The sequence below is a fragment of the Delphinus delphis genome, chromosome 6, assembly GCF_949987515.2.
Source record: "Delphinus delphis chromosome 6, mDelDel1.2, whole genome shotgun sequence".
NCBI lineage: Eukaryota > Metazoa > Chordata > Mammalia > Artiodactyla > Delphinidae > Delphinus > Delphinus delphis.
In genome coordinates this window covers 11,987,064-11,999,134 of record NC_082688.1, presented here as the reverse complement: position 1 = coordinate 11,999,134, position 12,071 = coordinate 11,987,064, and the positions used below count along the sequence as shown (strand labels likewise).

General features: G+C 36.2%; 1 protein-coding gene across 4 annotated transcripts in view; it reads right to left on the bottom strand.

The window, feature by feature from the left end:
- STRBP (spermatid perinuclear RNA binding protein) overlaps positions 1-12,071 on the bottom strand; it is a 137,623-nt gene that overhangs the window by 13,653 nt on the left and 111,899 nt on the right. For all 4 annotated transcript variants that reach the window (XM_060014183.1, XM_060014182.1, XM_060014180.1 and 1 more), the window contains exons 11-15: positions 9,920-10,012; positions 9,329-9,528; positions 5,049-5,207; positions 1,656-1,790; positions 1,312-1,452 (exon numbers count right to left, since the gene is read on the bottom strand). In XM_060014183.1, the coding sequence (XP_059870166.1) occupies positions 1,312-1,452; positions 1,656-1,790; positions 5,049-5,207; positions 9,329-9,528; positions 9,920-10,012 (728 nt within the window). The remainder of the gene's footprint in view (positions 1-1,311; positions 1,453-1,655; positions 1,791-5,048; positions 5,208-9,328; positions 9,529-9,919; positions 10,013-12,071) is intronic.

The following is a 12,071-nucleotide window of genomic DNA, read 5'->3' as shown; positions in this document are numbered from 1 at the left end:
TCTCCTAGAACCAAACCTAACTACCTAGTAAGTATCTGCACATAGCACAGGCTTTTTTAAACACTAAAATTAACTGACCCATATACAAGATGTAACGCATGAGAAAAACACACCAAAACAAACAAGGTAACAATTATCCTTCCACTAATTTAGAACATATTCTAGGAAGATTTTAGAAAAAGAAAATCCACTTATCCTCTCTCTACATGTGTACCACTGCAATTTAAACGCTTTATTTGTATTTCATCTCAGTAAAAGTTCGTTTTCTTTGTTTATATTTTGAATTCTAGAATATAAGCAGTGTTTATTATAGTAAATACAAGAAGTTTAAATTAACACAAATTTCTAAGGTGGATATAATATACAATAGGAGCATGCCAATGGTCTTTGGAAGATGAAAAACCAGGTTCCAAAGGGAACCCTTACCATCAATTAGCTATGTTACTACAAGCGGTATCTTAATTTGCTCAAGCCTCATTTCCTCATCTATAAAATGAGAGCTATTCTAACCTCTTATAATGGACTTTGCATATGCATATTTAACACAGAATCTTAAATAATCTAAGCTTCCTTCTATTAGTCTAAACATTTTTACTTGACTTGTTCCTATCACATAATATATTCAGACATTATTATACCAGTATTCTCCACGAGGGAGAGAATGTGTCTTATAGTTAACGTATCTCCTTTTCCCTCACAATCGTGCACATGGTATATGTCTAGAAAATATTTTTGAATACGTAAATGAATGGATAGAAGAATCTGTTATTCAAAAGCGTGCAATTAGGAGGCCATCTTTTCTTACTGCAACCCTTGTTACAATCCTGGGCCTTTAGCAGCTCTGACATTTCCAATGTCGGTAATGAACAGAAGCAACAAAGGGTCAAGTTCTACTGTGACGCCCTCAAAGGAAAACCCAAAATAAATAATGCAAAAGGACAAAACTGGAAAGGAAATGGAAGAGCACCTGCAGACTCTGATGAGAGTAAGCCCCAAATACTCTTGGCAGCTTCCCTAAACTAAACAAATGCTAGTATCTCATTAAAGTCCCAACCCTCCAACACTCTACCTCTTCAAGAATGACCTAAATCCCCCAAATAATGCTAATAGTCTCTATTTAATAATTTGCCTAAAAGACCACAGAACAGAGAACCACTAATCATATTTCTATTATTCATGATCAAACCCAAAGCAAGGGTTGCCAAATCCAAGAAAAAGAAGTAACTTTAGAAAAACCTGAAGTGCCACAAAGACAGGAAAGGAAATTTAATTCTGGTAATATCTTTCAAAGGTTTAATGCTTAACTCATACCTGAGGGATAATCTTCTTTTTCTTATTATTTGCTGCATTGGGTCCAGAAAACAGCTTCTCCAGGGCAGCTAAAGCTGCACTTGCCTTTGCCACTTTCTTATTTGGACCTGCACCTCTGAATTTCTGTCCATCTACTTCTACCTAAAATCAAGAACAACACTCTGCAATTATCCCATGCAATTCCTCTACGTAGTTTTAATTTAAATGTGTCACAACACAGAAAACACCAAAAGTCAAACAGCACCATGAGATTTGACTCAGTCTAAAGCTTTTTTATATATAAGCTGAGGATATCCTATGTCTTTGAGGGGAAAAATAAGGTTGGCTTGTATCTAGGTACACACCTCCATTACAAAGCGTTTGTCATGGCTTCCACCAGTCTCCGAGATGAGTTCATACTTAAGACCTCTTCTTTTTTCATTGAGCTCCATTACAGGATTTTTGCCACTTGCTGTGAGGATAGGGCCCTGAGTTCTTACCTAAAAGGAGGTTCAATCAAGTAAGATTTTAGAGTATTAGATTTCTTATTAATACAATTATACTACGTCTCCGTTGACAAAGAGGCTCAAGAATTGTACTTTAAAGCATTCAGGGGCTAGGATGCATGATCACTTCTGTATACAAACGGTAAAATATCTTTAAAGGTATAGAAATTCTACAAGCAGTAAACATCACAGTAAGTCATCTGGCCAGCCTGCCATGGAAGCAGGCTGTCTCAACAGATCAGTATTCAAGAGCAGTGTAGCCTTGCCATCACATGGCACTCCAGGGTCTGATCTGGGGTGTTCAAGATCTAAGAACAATACTCTAAATGACTGACAATGTAGGTAGAACAGTTGAGACTCACATGGCACCTGAGCATTCATTGTTTTTCATCTTTAGGATTAGGAAGAAATAACTCTCAATTTGGGAGACGGAAACAAAATGTGCCTACACATCTCTCAGTCTCTCTAAAGAGATTTAACGGCACCTAGAGTAAAAACAGTAGGCTACAGACCATGAATTCTGAAATTTAAAAATAATAAAAGCAGTCATTCTCGGCCCTCAAGGAGCTAGAGTACAGAAGGAGGGATTGATCTTATCACTGTAAAACAATGTACATTATAGAGCCCATGTATATTATGGAAACATAGTACAAGGAATCATTTTCTAGGGCAAACAGGATAGTTTTCCTGGAAGTGACATGCAAACCTGACCTTAAAAGGTAGGTACCAGACCATGAGAAGGAGGAAACGAAGGAGAAGGGCATTCTGGACAGAAGAAACAGCCATGCAAAGGCCCAAGAGAAAGAAAGACCATTTGTTTGGGAAATGGCAAGAAGTTCCATTTGGCTGTATTAAGCGAGTGAGGAGAGGAAAGCAGAACCAGATTAGAAACACTCTTGATGGAGCCAAATCATAAAGGACTTCAAATGTCATGCAAATGAGCTTCGACTTTATCATGGACAATAGGGAGCCACTGAAAGACTTAAATCTGGGTAAATTCACGATTAGACTAGAAAACTGCTCTAGGAGTGGTGGAAAGAACTGACATAAGGATAAGACTAGAGGTGAGGAAGAGAAGTAATTCACGTAAGAGTGTGAAGGCTCAAACAGAGAGGCTAGCACCAAAAATAAAACCAACCACAAAACACCACAAAATTTTAGAAAGACCCAACGACTGAGCACTTTTTGAGGTTAGAGAGCATGTCTGTAATTCTATCCCAGTAATTGCTCAAGAAATGCTGAACAAAAATGAATTATTACATATAATAGGATTTTCATGTATGTAAACCTAATGGACAGCAAGATTCTCTTAACATACTCTACACTGATTTAATAAGTGGTTGATGCTATAAAAGTGAAACACTGGCCAATTTTTAAAGACAATTTTAATAAACATTCCTGGGTCTTTTGCAATAAACCACTTCTTGAAGAGTTTTTAATAATCTACATCTTTTTAATTTCAAGGCAAATTTCTGGAGTCCATCTTTAAAAGGTAATGAGTAACTTCTGAAACTATGGTAATCACTCCCTGCTTTCCAAATCTGAAATCACTTTATAAAAATGAGTCAAGATAAAAATATTTGCGGTTCTAATCAATTATTACTATTTTAATGAAGAATAAGAGCTTTCTCCCCTCCCCATTACTAGATTATACAGAAGCAAAGCAGAGATGGATTCACAACCAGAACCTCCACATACTCTCGTAACTGCTATTAGTTTAGCCCACGCTGCTCTCTTAATTCCCTTTGAACTTAACAGTCTGTACCTCATAATTAATGCGCTCTTTCTCTCTTACTATTTACAACACTGCCAGCAAACCATCTTGGCCTGCCTGTGACAACCACTTATGAATGACTGGTCCTCTCTAAAGCCAGGGCCATGTCTTCTATCCTCCACAGCATCACATGAGGAGTCAGGCATGGCTTCCACAGGCCTCAGCCCCATCAGTCCCCACCATACAGGTCTACCTGGTACTTCTCAAACATTTACTTTCACAACTCCAGATATTATACCTTCTATTCCTTGGCCCAGAATGCCTTCTTTCCACCTCTTCCCCACATAGCAAAATCCTACTCATCATCTCAAACCAAGCTCACAGTTTACTCCCTTTGATTTTACATGTGTGTACATTTCATAATCACATCCTCCTTTGAGATTATACATTATTAAATTCATTTTGCAATCACGGTGCTTATCACATTACATTGTAATTATGAGCGTATCTTTTGCCCTTCTATCCTGAGAACATCTTAAGGCTCTGGACACAATTTCTGCAGCATCTAGCAGTAAGCAGGTACTAAAAGGGGAAAAAATTATAGTCCACTAAGTCCTTGATAGATACTCATTCTTACAAATGACATTTTTTTAAATTTAATGTAAGCTCCTGCGGTTATTTAAAGCCAATTTTTCTTATGTAGAATGTAATAAGCAAGGGCCCCATGAATTCCCAAATAAGCCGTGTATACTCAGTACTTGGATTTTTGTCTCGTTCTATTATCTCTGACAATACGTCATAGGTCAGGACTTGCTCAAGAGTCTGAGGAACATACTAAATCAGACGCCCTCTTTAGGGCTGGACCAACTCAATGATGACCCCACTGACCCCCATAGCTTAGCACAAATTTCGAATAATTCTAAATTTCCCCATTAGATTTTTTTTTAAGTTTGCAAACATACATGCATACACATATTCATTCATTCATTCATTCGTTTATAGCACAGCAGCTTGTGGAATCTTAGTTCCCCGACCAGGGATGGAACCGGGGCCCCCTGCAGTGGAAGCATGGGGTCCTAACCACTGGACCGCCAGGGAAGTCCCTAGATCTTTTTGTTTTTCACTCTTCAGTTATTGTTGACATTCCTGATACATTATGATTGGATACATTATGACATTCCTGATACATTATGATTGAAATGCTGGAAGCAACTCCCATGGCCAGCAAAGGAGAAATGCTAGTTAAATTAGGATACATCCATGTGTTGTACAGTATACAGTTATGTTTACAGCGATTTTTAAAGTTAAGTGAAAAAACAAGATGTAAAACTATATGAAAATATGACTGCCTTCATAAAAAATACACATAGAAAAAAGGCTGGATATAAATAAAGCAAAATATTAATAATGACTGCCTCTGGAATACATACACTTGTATATGCTTTTGATTGTCTCATTTATACTTCTCCATACCTCTCAAATTTTTGACAATGAACATACATTACTTTTTTTCCAAGGAAAAAAATATATAAGTATACCTCTAAGGTACTGGAGGTTTCAGTTGTAGAATTTCCAGTATTATTGCTTGAGTTTGAAGACACTGTTTCATTTTTGCCTTCATTATCTGACTTTTCATCGGAACTCATACATTCAATATCTGCATCAAAGCCCGTTGGGTATCCCATTGCCTGCAGTACCTGTACAAATTACATTAAGATTCAGTTTTATTCAAATACCAGACACCACAGAGAACAGATGAAATATTGAGAACAACAGTTTCAAACCCACAACATTTGAAACGGTGAAACACCTTGCAGAAAGAGAAAGATGGTGCTAAATCTATAAATCCTCGGTTAAAAAAGTTTTACCTACCAGAGTGTCACCGTGGAAAATGGGGGAAACCTCCTCAGAGTATTTAGGTTTAAATAACGGAAAACAGAAATGCAAACCGGAGGCTACCCTGGGTTCATTTAATTTGGAGATGAGAGGTAGAGAAACAGAATAGCCAAGTTCAACCAGTGAGGTGAGGGGGAAAGTAAAATCGCACACTATGAAAAGTACACGAGGCTAGAAAGGAAAACACCTGATGTTCTAACTCTTTATTTCTCCTCTGGTCCTCAGTTTTCCAATTTGCAAAACAGGAAGACTGATTAATTGACCTCTAAGTTCTATGACTCAATCCAATAGGGGAAATTAGCACAGAAGGGAAATCAAGGAGTTTTCTTTACCTTGGAGCCAATATGCCTGTTAATTACAAAATTACATCTGAAGCTTTCTACTATCCATCCCTTTGGCTCTCCACTTAAAACCATAATCGAGACTTGAAAGAAAAGATTCAGCCTCTAGGTTTATTCTCTACCACTAAGTGAACCAGGAACAAGTTTAGGTTTGTATCTCCATCCCTGCCTCTCAAGGCCCGGTTGCATTATGGCTTCCCCCAGTGTTCACTCTTCTTATATTTCTACTCATGCCTGGCATTTCTCATCTTTTTTAAAATACAGTTTTCAGAAGAGAGAGAGAGAGAGATAGAGAGAGAGAGAGTGTGTGTGTGTGTGTGTGTGTGTGTGTGTGTGTGTGTGTGGTACACCTTTTAATATCTCCTTCCAGGTTAAACTGCTTTTTAGATGTTTGCAGAAGAATATGTGCACTAGCATTTTTATAAGCCTCTATCAAACTGGTTGACATTGCATTGTCAGTTACTGACTTAAAGGTCTGTACCAGAACTAGGTGCCTAAAAATCCCTGTATTTGTTTTAGCTTTTGACTAATGTTTAAAGTTGCTGGAGTGTAAAAGCAACAGCATATTTCTTTATAATCCCAACTATACCCAATAGGTGTCTCAAAAAACTGTTATTGGCTGCCACACAAATGAGTAGCCAAACAGTCTAGCCTTTATAAACAATGGCATTCTGTACAAAGGATTCTGCCAATATAAATAAAATATTACTCTAAACAAAAAATGGGCAGAAGTAGACTTCTGTACCTAGAGAACTTGAAATTAATTCACCCAATTCATATGGAGAACCTGACATTCTGTTGAACGTTTCAAATCGTAAATAAATTCCTTATATTCATTGGGAGTAAGGCCAAGAATACTTCTGTAACATCGTAAGTTCTAAGAGTACTCAGGTAGGACTTCGCACTAAATACACTAACATCGTTTGCCTATACCCTTGTCAATATTTATAAAGAAAACACCTTCTCCACTGCCTGAGTCCTGCAAATATGCTCTCCCTAAGAAATCGCGTCTCAGAAGGAACAGTTATCGGTCTGGAGTTAACACCAGGCTAACACAGGCTGCAAGTCAAAAGCCAAGAGTCCCAAGGAAATTTGATTTGTTTACTCCAAAAAAAACTAAAGACACAGTTTCCCAATTTAATACAGACTGTTAAAAGTCTAATGTGAATTATTTAACACCACTTCTCTCTGCCCTTTCCACACATATCAGATTCATTTATTGTTTTTGTAGCAACATATTTCAATACATTTACAAATATTTTATATAACTGATGGATAATCTCAAAGGATATTAGAAGTGTACTTGCAATACAGCACAACTAACAAAAAATTTTCAAATTATTTTTCTATGAACATATTCTAAGATTATTAACTAACATATGCTACAGAAGTAAAAAGAAAAAAGTATGGAGTTTTTGGACCTATAGAACCAGTTTGTTTGGAATCAATATTAAGGCCATGATTCTTCCTGCAGCATGAAGAGGGGCCTATAAAATATGTCCCACCTCCTTTCATGCAAGATGCATCCTCCTATTAAGGACCATAACCCTCTATTTACTTTACCATGTTGCACCATGCAATGTTTCTGCCCACCTTCACCATTTGACTGTTGGTAAAAAAGGATATTTTACTCTTTTCCATTAAGTTTGAATCCTGTTTTATCTCTGATTATAATTAACACTTGTATCTGCAAGGTTAGCAAAATGATGACAATTGATGAAGTTCTATAATGGGCACATGGATGTGTACTGCATTATTTTACTTCGTGTTTGAAAATTCTCATAATAAAAAGTTTAAAAAACATATATTAAGGCCAAAAAAACTGGTATACCAAAGAAAAGTGAGCTTCAAATGTCTGGCAAACAAATCAAGCCTAATAAACACATCAACTGAGCTGAAAAATCACAAAATGATTCTTGGAAACAAGGTGACTGGAAAATCCAGGGTAACCATGCCTGTTTTCTCCTGGAGAGGGGTTGAGACTGAGAAAGTTGATACCCTCAAAGACAAGGGGCCAAGAGTGAAAACATGCAGCACACCCTACCCCATGGCTCTCCACTCAGGAGAAAGTCATACTCGTGGCTTCCGCACAGTAGAGAGCCGATGGCTCCGGAACCTCTGCAGAGGGGCTTTACCCCTTGTCCCCTTCAGCCGATCTTTTCCCCACAATGATTAAGATTCTTTTCATGGAATATGGCTGATTATGTCCTTAAAGGTGTCCTTTGTGAGGGACAGTCAGGAAAAAGGACTAGAGGAGGAAAGGGAAGACTGGCCACTAATCTTCATCATTTTAGGGTACGTGCTGCTGGGCAGCCACACTCCTCCTTCTGTTCTTATGTCATAGACAGTGAATTGATATTGATATTTCAAAAGCTTTCTGGGTCAGATGCTAGAGAACTTAGATCCAAATTTGTGACTCATTCTCAGCATACTTTACAGCTAAGTTATTAAACTGTATTTTTAGCCTTATTCCTAAATTCACTTTTTCCCTCATTCTTAGTTTTCTTTCTCTGCCTCATTTTAAACTCATACTATTTCAACATACTTAAAAAGTACCCCTTTTGTAAACAACATAACATATTGTTCTATAATTTTACAGCTTAGTTATTATTTTTCTGCATTGTGCTTATTACTACCTGACAAATAATTGACCCATTTGTATATCCCGCTGTCTTTCTCCCCATTCTATCCTCACTAGAATGCAAGCTCCAGGAGGGCAAGGACTTTATTTTGATCACTGCTGTATCCTTAGCATCTAGGATAATGTTTGCATCTACATTAATAATACTTGCAAACTGGAATGACTATGAAAACAGACCAATTACATCTTATGTCATACTGTAACATAACAGAACTTTTCTTTAGTGAAAAGTAATCTTCCATCTACTTGATCTTTGACATTTTCGCATTTGTCTGCAAGAGGTCAAATGTAGTCATGGAGAGATTCCAATATTTAAGAATTTTCTATAAACCTATATGCATAATTGACTGGTTCAATCGTGGACCTTATTCTCTATGGAAATATTCTGAAATACAGAAAAGGCACCACATGCAAAAAAAACACATTAAATTTATTTATGACAGAAAAAATCTGCAAACAGCAAAATATCCAATGATAGGGGAATGTTTAAACAAACAATAGTACATCTATATCATGTTAATCATACAGCCATTTAAAATTATTTATGAAGATTTTAATAACATAGAAAGGCACTGATGACATGTGAAATGAAAAAAAAAAAAATCAGAGCATAAAACTACATATACACTGTGAGCTCAACCTAAAAAAAAGAAACAGAAAAGGACTGCAAGCATATACTATATACAAATATTAATGAACTGCCTCAGAGATAAGCAACCAACAGTTTTTATTCTTTTACTTTTTTGTGTTTTGCAAATTTTATATGATCAACACATTTTATAACCAAAAAAAGAAGAGTTTTGTGATCCAGAGGTGACAAAAGACTGTATGTCACTGTCATTAAAATCTTGAAAAATTCTGTTAATTTACTATAGATAAACAAGCACCTTATTTACAACATAAAATAACAAAGCACTGTTGAATAAAAGAAATACTGTACCTTCACTGCTACGTGAAGTTTTGCTGTTTTCTTGGATGGTCCTGAGGCTTCATATGTTGTACCATCCACATCTACAGACATTGTGAAGACTGGGGCATGGACAGGGCCAGACTGAGATAAGAGCTTATATTGAAGCCCAGGCCTGATCTGATTTAGCCTCATTAGTGCATTCATAAGGTCTATTGCTTTGCTATCCAGAACTGTAAGAGAAAGAGGAATAAGATCAGAAGTTAAACCATTTTGCTTTAATCTATGTTTCTGTAGGTTCCTAGTGACCACTATAAATTCAGATTTTAAAAAAGAATTTCAAAACGCACATATAAATTAACTTCACTTCGTAAGTAATTCTAAAACTACTGCTTAAATAATTATGGTAACATCATTGTAAAAGTAATATGCATTACCATAGCTATACATTAGTTTTAGTTTGTCAGTATATTTTAAGCAAATGATGCTTGGAAACAAAAGTTATTCAATCAGTTTCTTAAAACTCCAATTCAAATCAATCAAATCAATCACTTTTTAATTTTTATTTTCCTGAGACATAAATCCTTTCTAGTTAACATCTATAAGAATAAAGATTTTACACACTTTTCCTTAAGTTTCGTTTCATCTTCTTATTGGGATCTTTATCATCCCCTAATCCATCTTCAAATGGCCTCTTCAGAGCTGAAGACCCAGCACCTAAACAATTATAAGAGATTCATTATCAGTCAAAACAATGATTCTACTTACTCTAACAAATGTACCTAATATGTTCAGGAAGGAAAAATCTTAGGAATCACAAGGACCATAAGACCCTTTCACTGATAAATTAAATATTTATAATCTTGTAACAGCAAAAAGTTTTAAGTGAATCTTTATGAAACAATATTATCCCTTTTTATAAATATTTTCCCATTTATTCACATATACACATACAAATATCTATGCATAATATTCACATCTGTATATGCATAAATAGAAAAAAGTCTGGAAAGAGATGTATCAAAATGTTAAAGGTGGTTATCTGTGGCAGTAAGATTTATTTTCACTTATGTCTCTTCAAATATTTCTATAAGTTCACATTTATTATACTATTAATTTTTAAAGTCCACATGTTAAATATTCTGCTTATGGAAATCTGATTATTTCTCATACTATGACATATTCTTCTGTCTGCCTGTTCAAATTTCTATTCAAGATTTTATTTACAGTTCGTCTTCCCCATGAAGTTTTCTTCAGTTTCCCTCTCATCTCAACTTTTTAGAAGAGTTTCTATGGTATCAGAAATATAAAGTGTCATACGTAGTCTTGTGTCATTGCCTATTTCATATACAGAGACCTTGTGTTTCCTTAGTGTTCCATGAAGGTCAAAGATATTTTCTCCTTGTCTGTATCTTATAAACTATCTAACGTAAGACTCAGAAACAACATAATGGGTATGGAACAAAAACTAACTGAACTAATATTACTCAATTTCTTAGATAAAGCAGCTAGTTAATAATGCCGTCAAGACATAAGGCAGGAGCTTTGCTGTCCAAGATAAAAACAATCAGAGAAAAGCTCATCAACCTGTCCAAGTACTACTTTAAAGAACTCTGTGTTTTCAACGTAAAAGTTGGTTGTTGGGTTTTTCCTAAAGGAAAGTTATGCTCAAAAGATTCATGCCATAAGATTTCCAGATACTTCTTAGTGAAACCTTGTAATAACACTGAGATTAACTACATATTCTCTGATCATCAAGATTTATTGTCCCTTGGGGTAAACACTGACTTCAGCATTTGCTTGAGTCAATACTTACCACTCAGGTCAATCAATCTTGATGTGCTCTCTTCAACAGATGGCAATATCTGCTTATATGTGCTTAGTATTGTATTTCATTTGCATTACATAAAACTGTGAGTTTGCCAGTCTCCCAGAATGCAGTCTTTAAGAGATAAAGTTAAAAAGGAACAACATCTATTCAATCACTCTCCCACTCATTAAGTTACATTAAAAGCTGCTCCCTGATTGCCTGGAATTCACCAGCTGGCTTAGACGTATGGATCTATTCTCTAAATCCTCCAGCTACGTGAACAGTGCTGCATGGATTAAGCTTCATTCTACCATCCCTGCCCTTGGACAAGGGCTGTAAAATCTGGAGCTAATCATAATAGTAATGGGGGGGAGCAGCAGGGTGGGGGGGGGATGGGCTTGTGTTACAAAAAGCAAGTTGTTTTCAACATCTACAGTATCTAGAAATAAGAAGTGACCATTTCAGAGGCAACAATTTTTAAAAACAATAGGTGAAGAAGGCTTACCATATGCCTGGCACTGTTCTTAATACCTTATATGAATTAATTTATTTAAGCCTCACAAGCACCCTATGAAGCCTGTACTTTCATCATCCTCATTACAATTTTATTCATGTATTCATCCAGCAACAAATATTAATAGTTTTTCTATGTTCAGGACAATTTTAGGCGCTGGACATCTAACAGAGAACAAAACAACGTCCCTGTTCTTAAAGAGTTTGCATCTGGTGGTGGAGACTAAGCCCAACATGTCATATGGTCCCGAGCACAATGGAGAAAAATAAGAGGCTTACGGAGGAGGATGTGTTGCTATTTTTTTTACATGTGATGCCCGTCAGAAAGGTATCACTTATAGATAAGGTAGCTTTCTGATGAAGATCTAACGAAAGTAAAAGAGTAAGCTATTCAGCTATGTGGGGAAAGAGCCCCAGGAAGAGAGAACATCAAGTACAAAGGTCTTAAGGCAG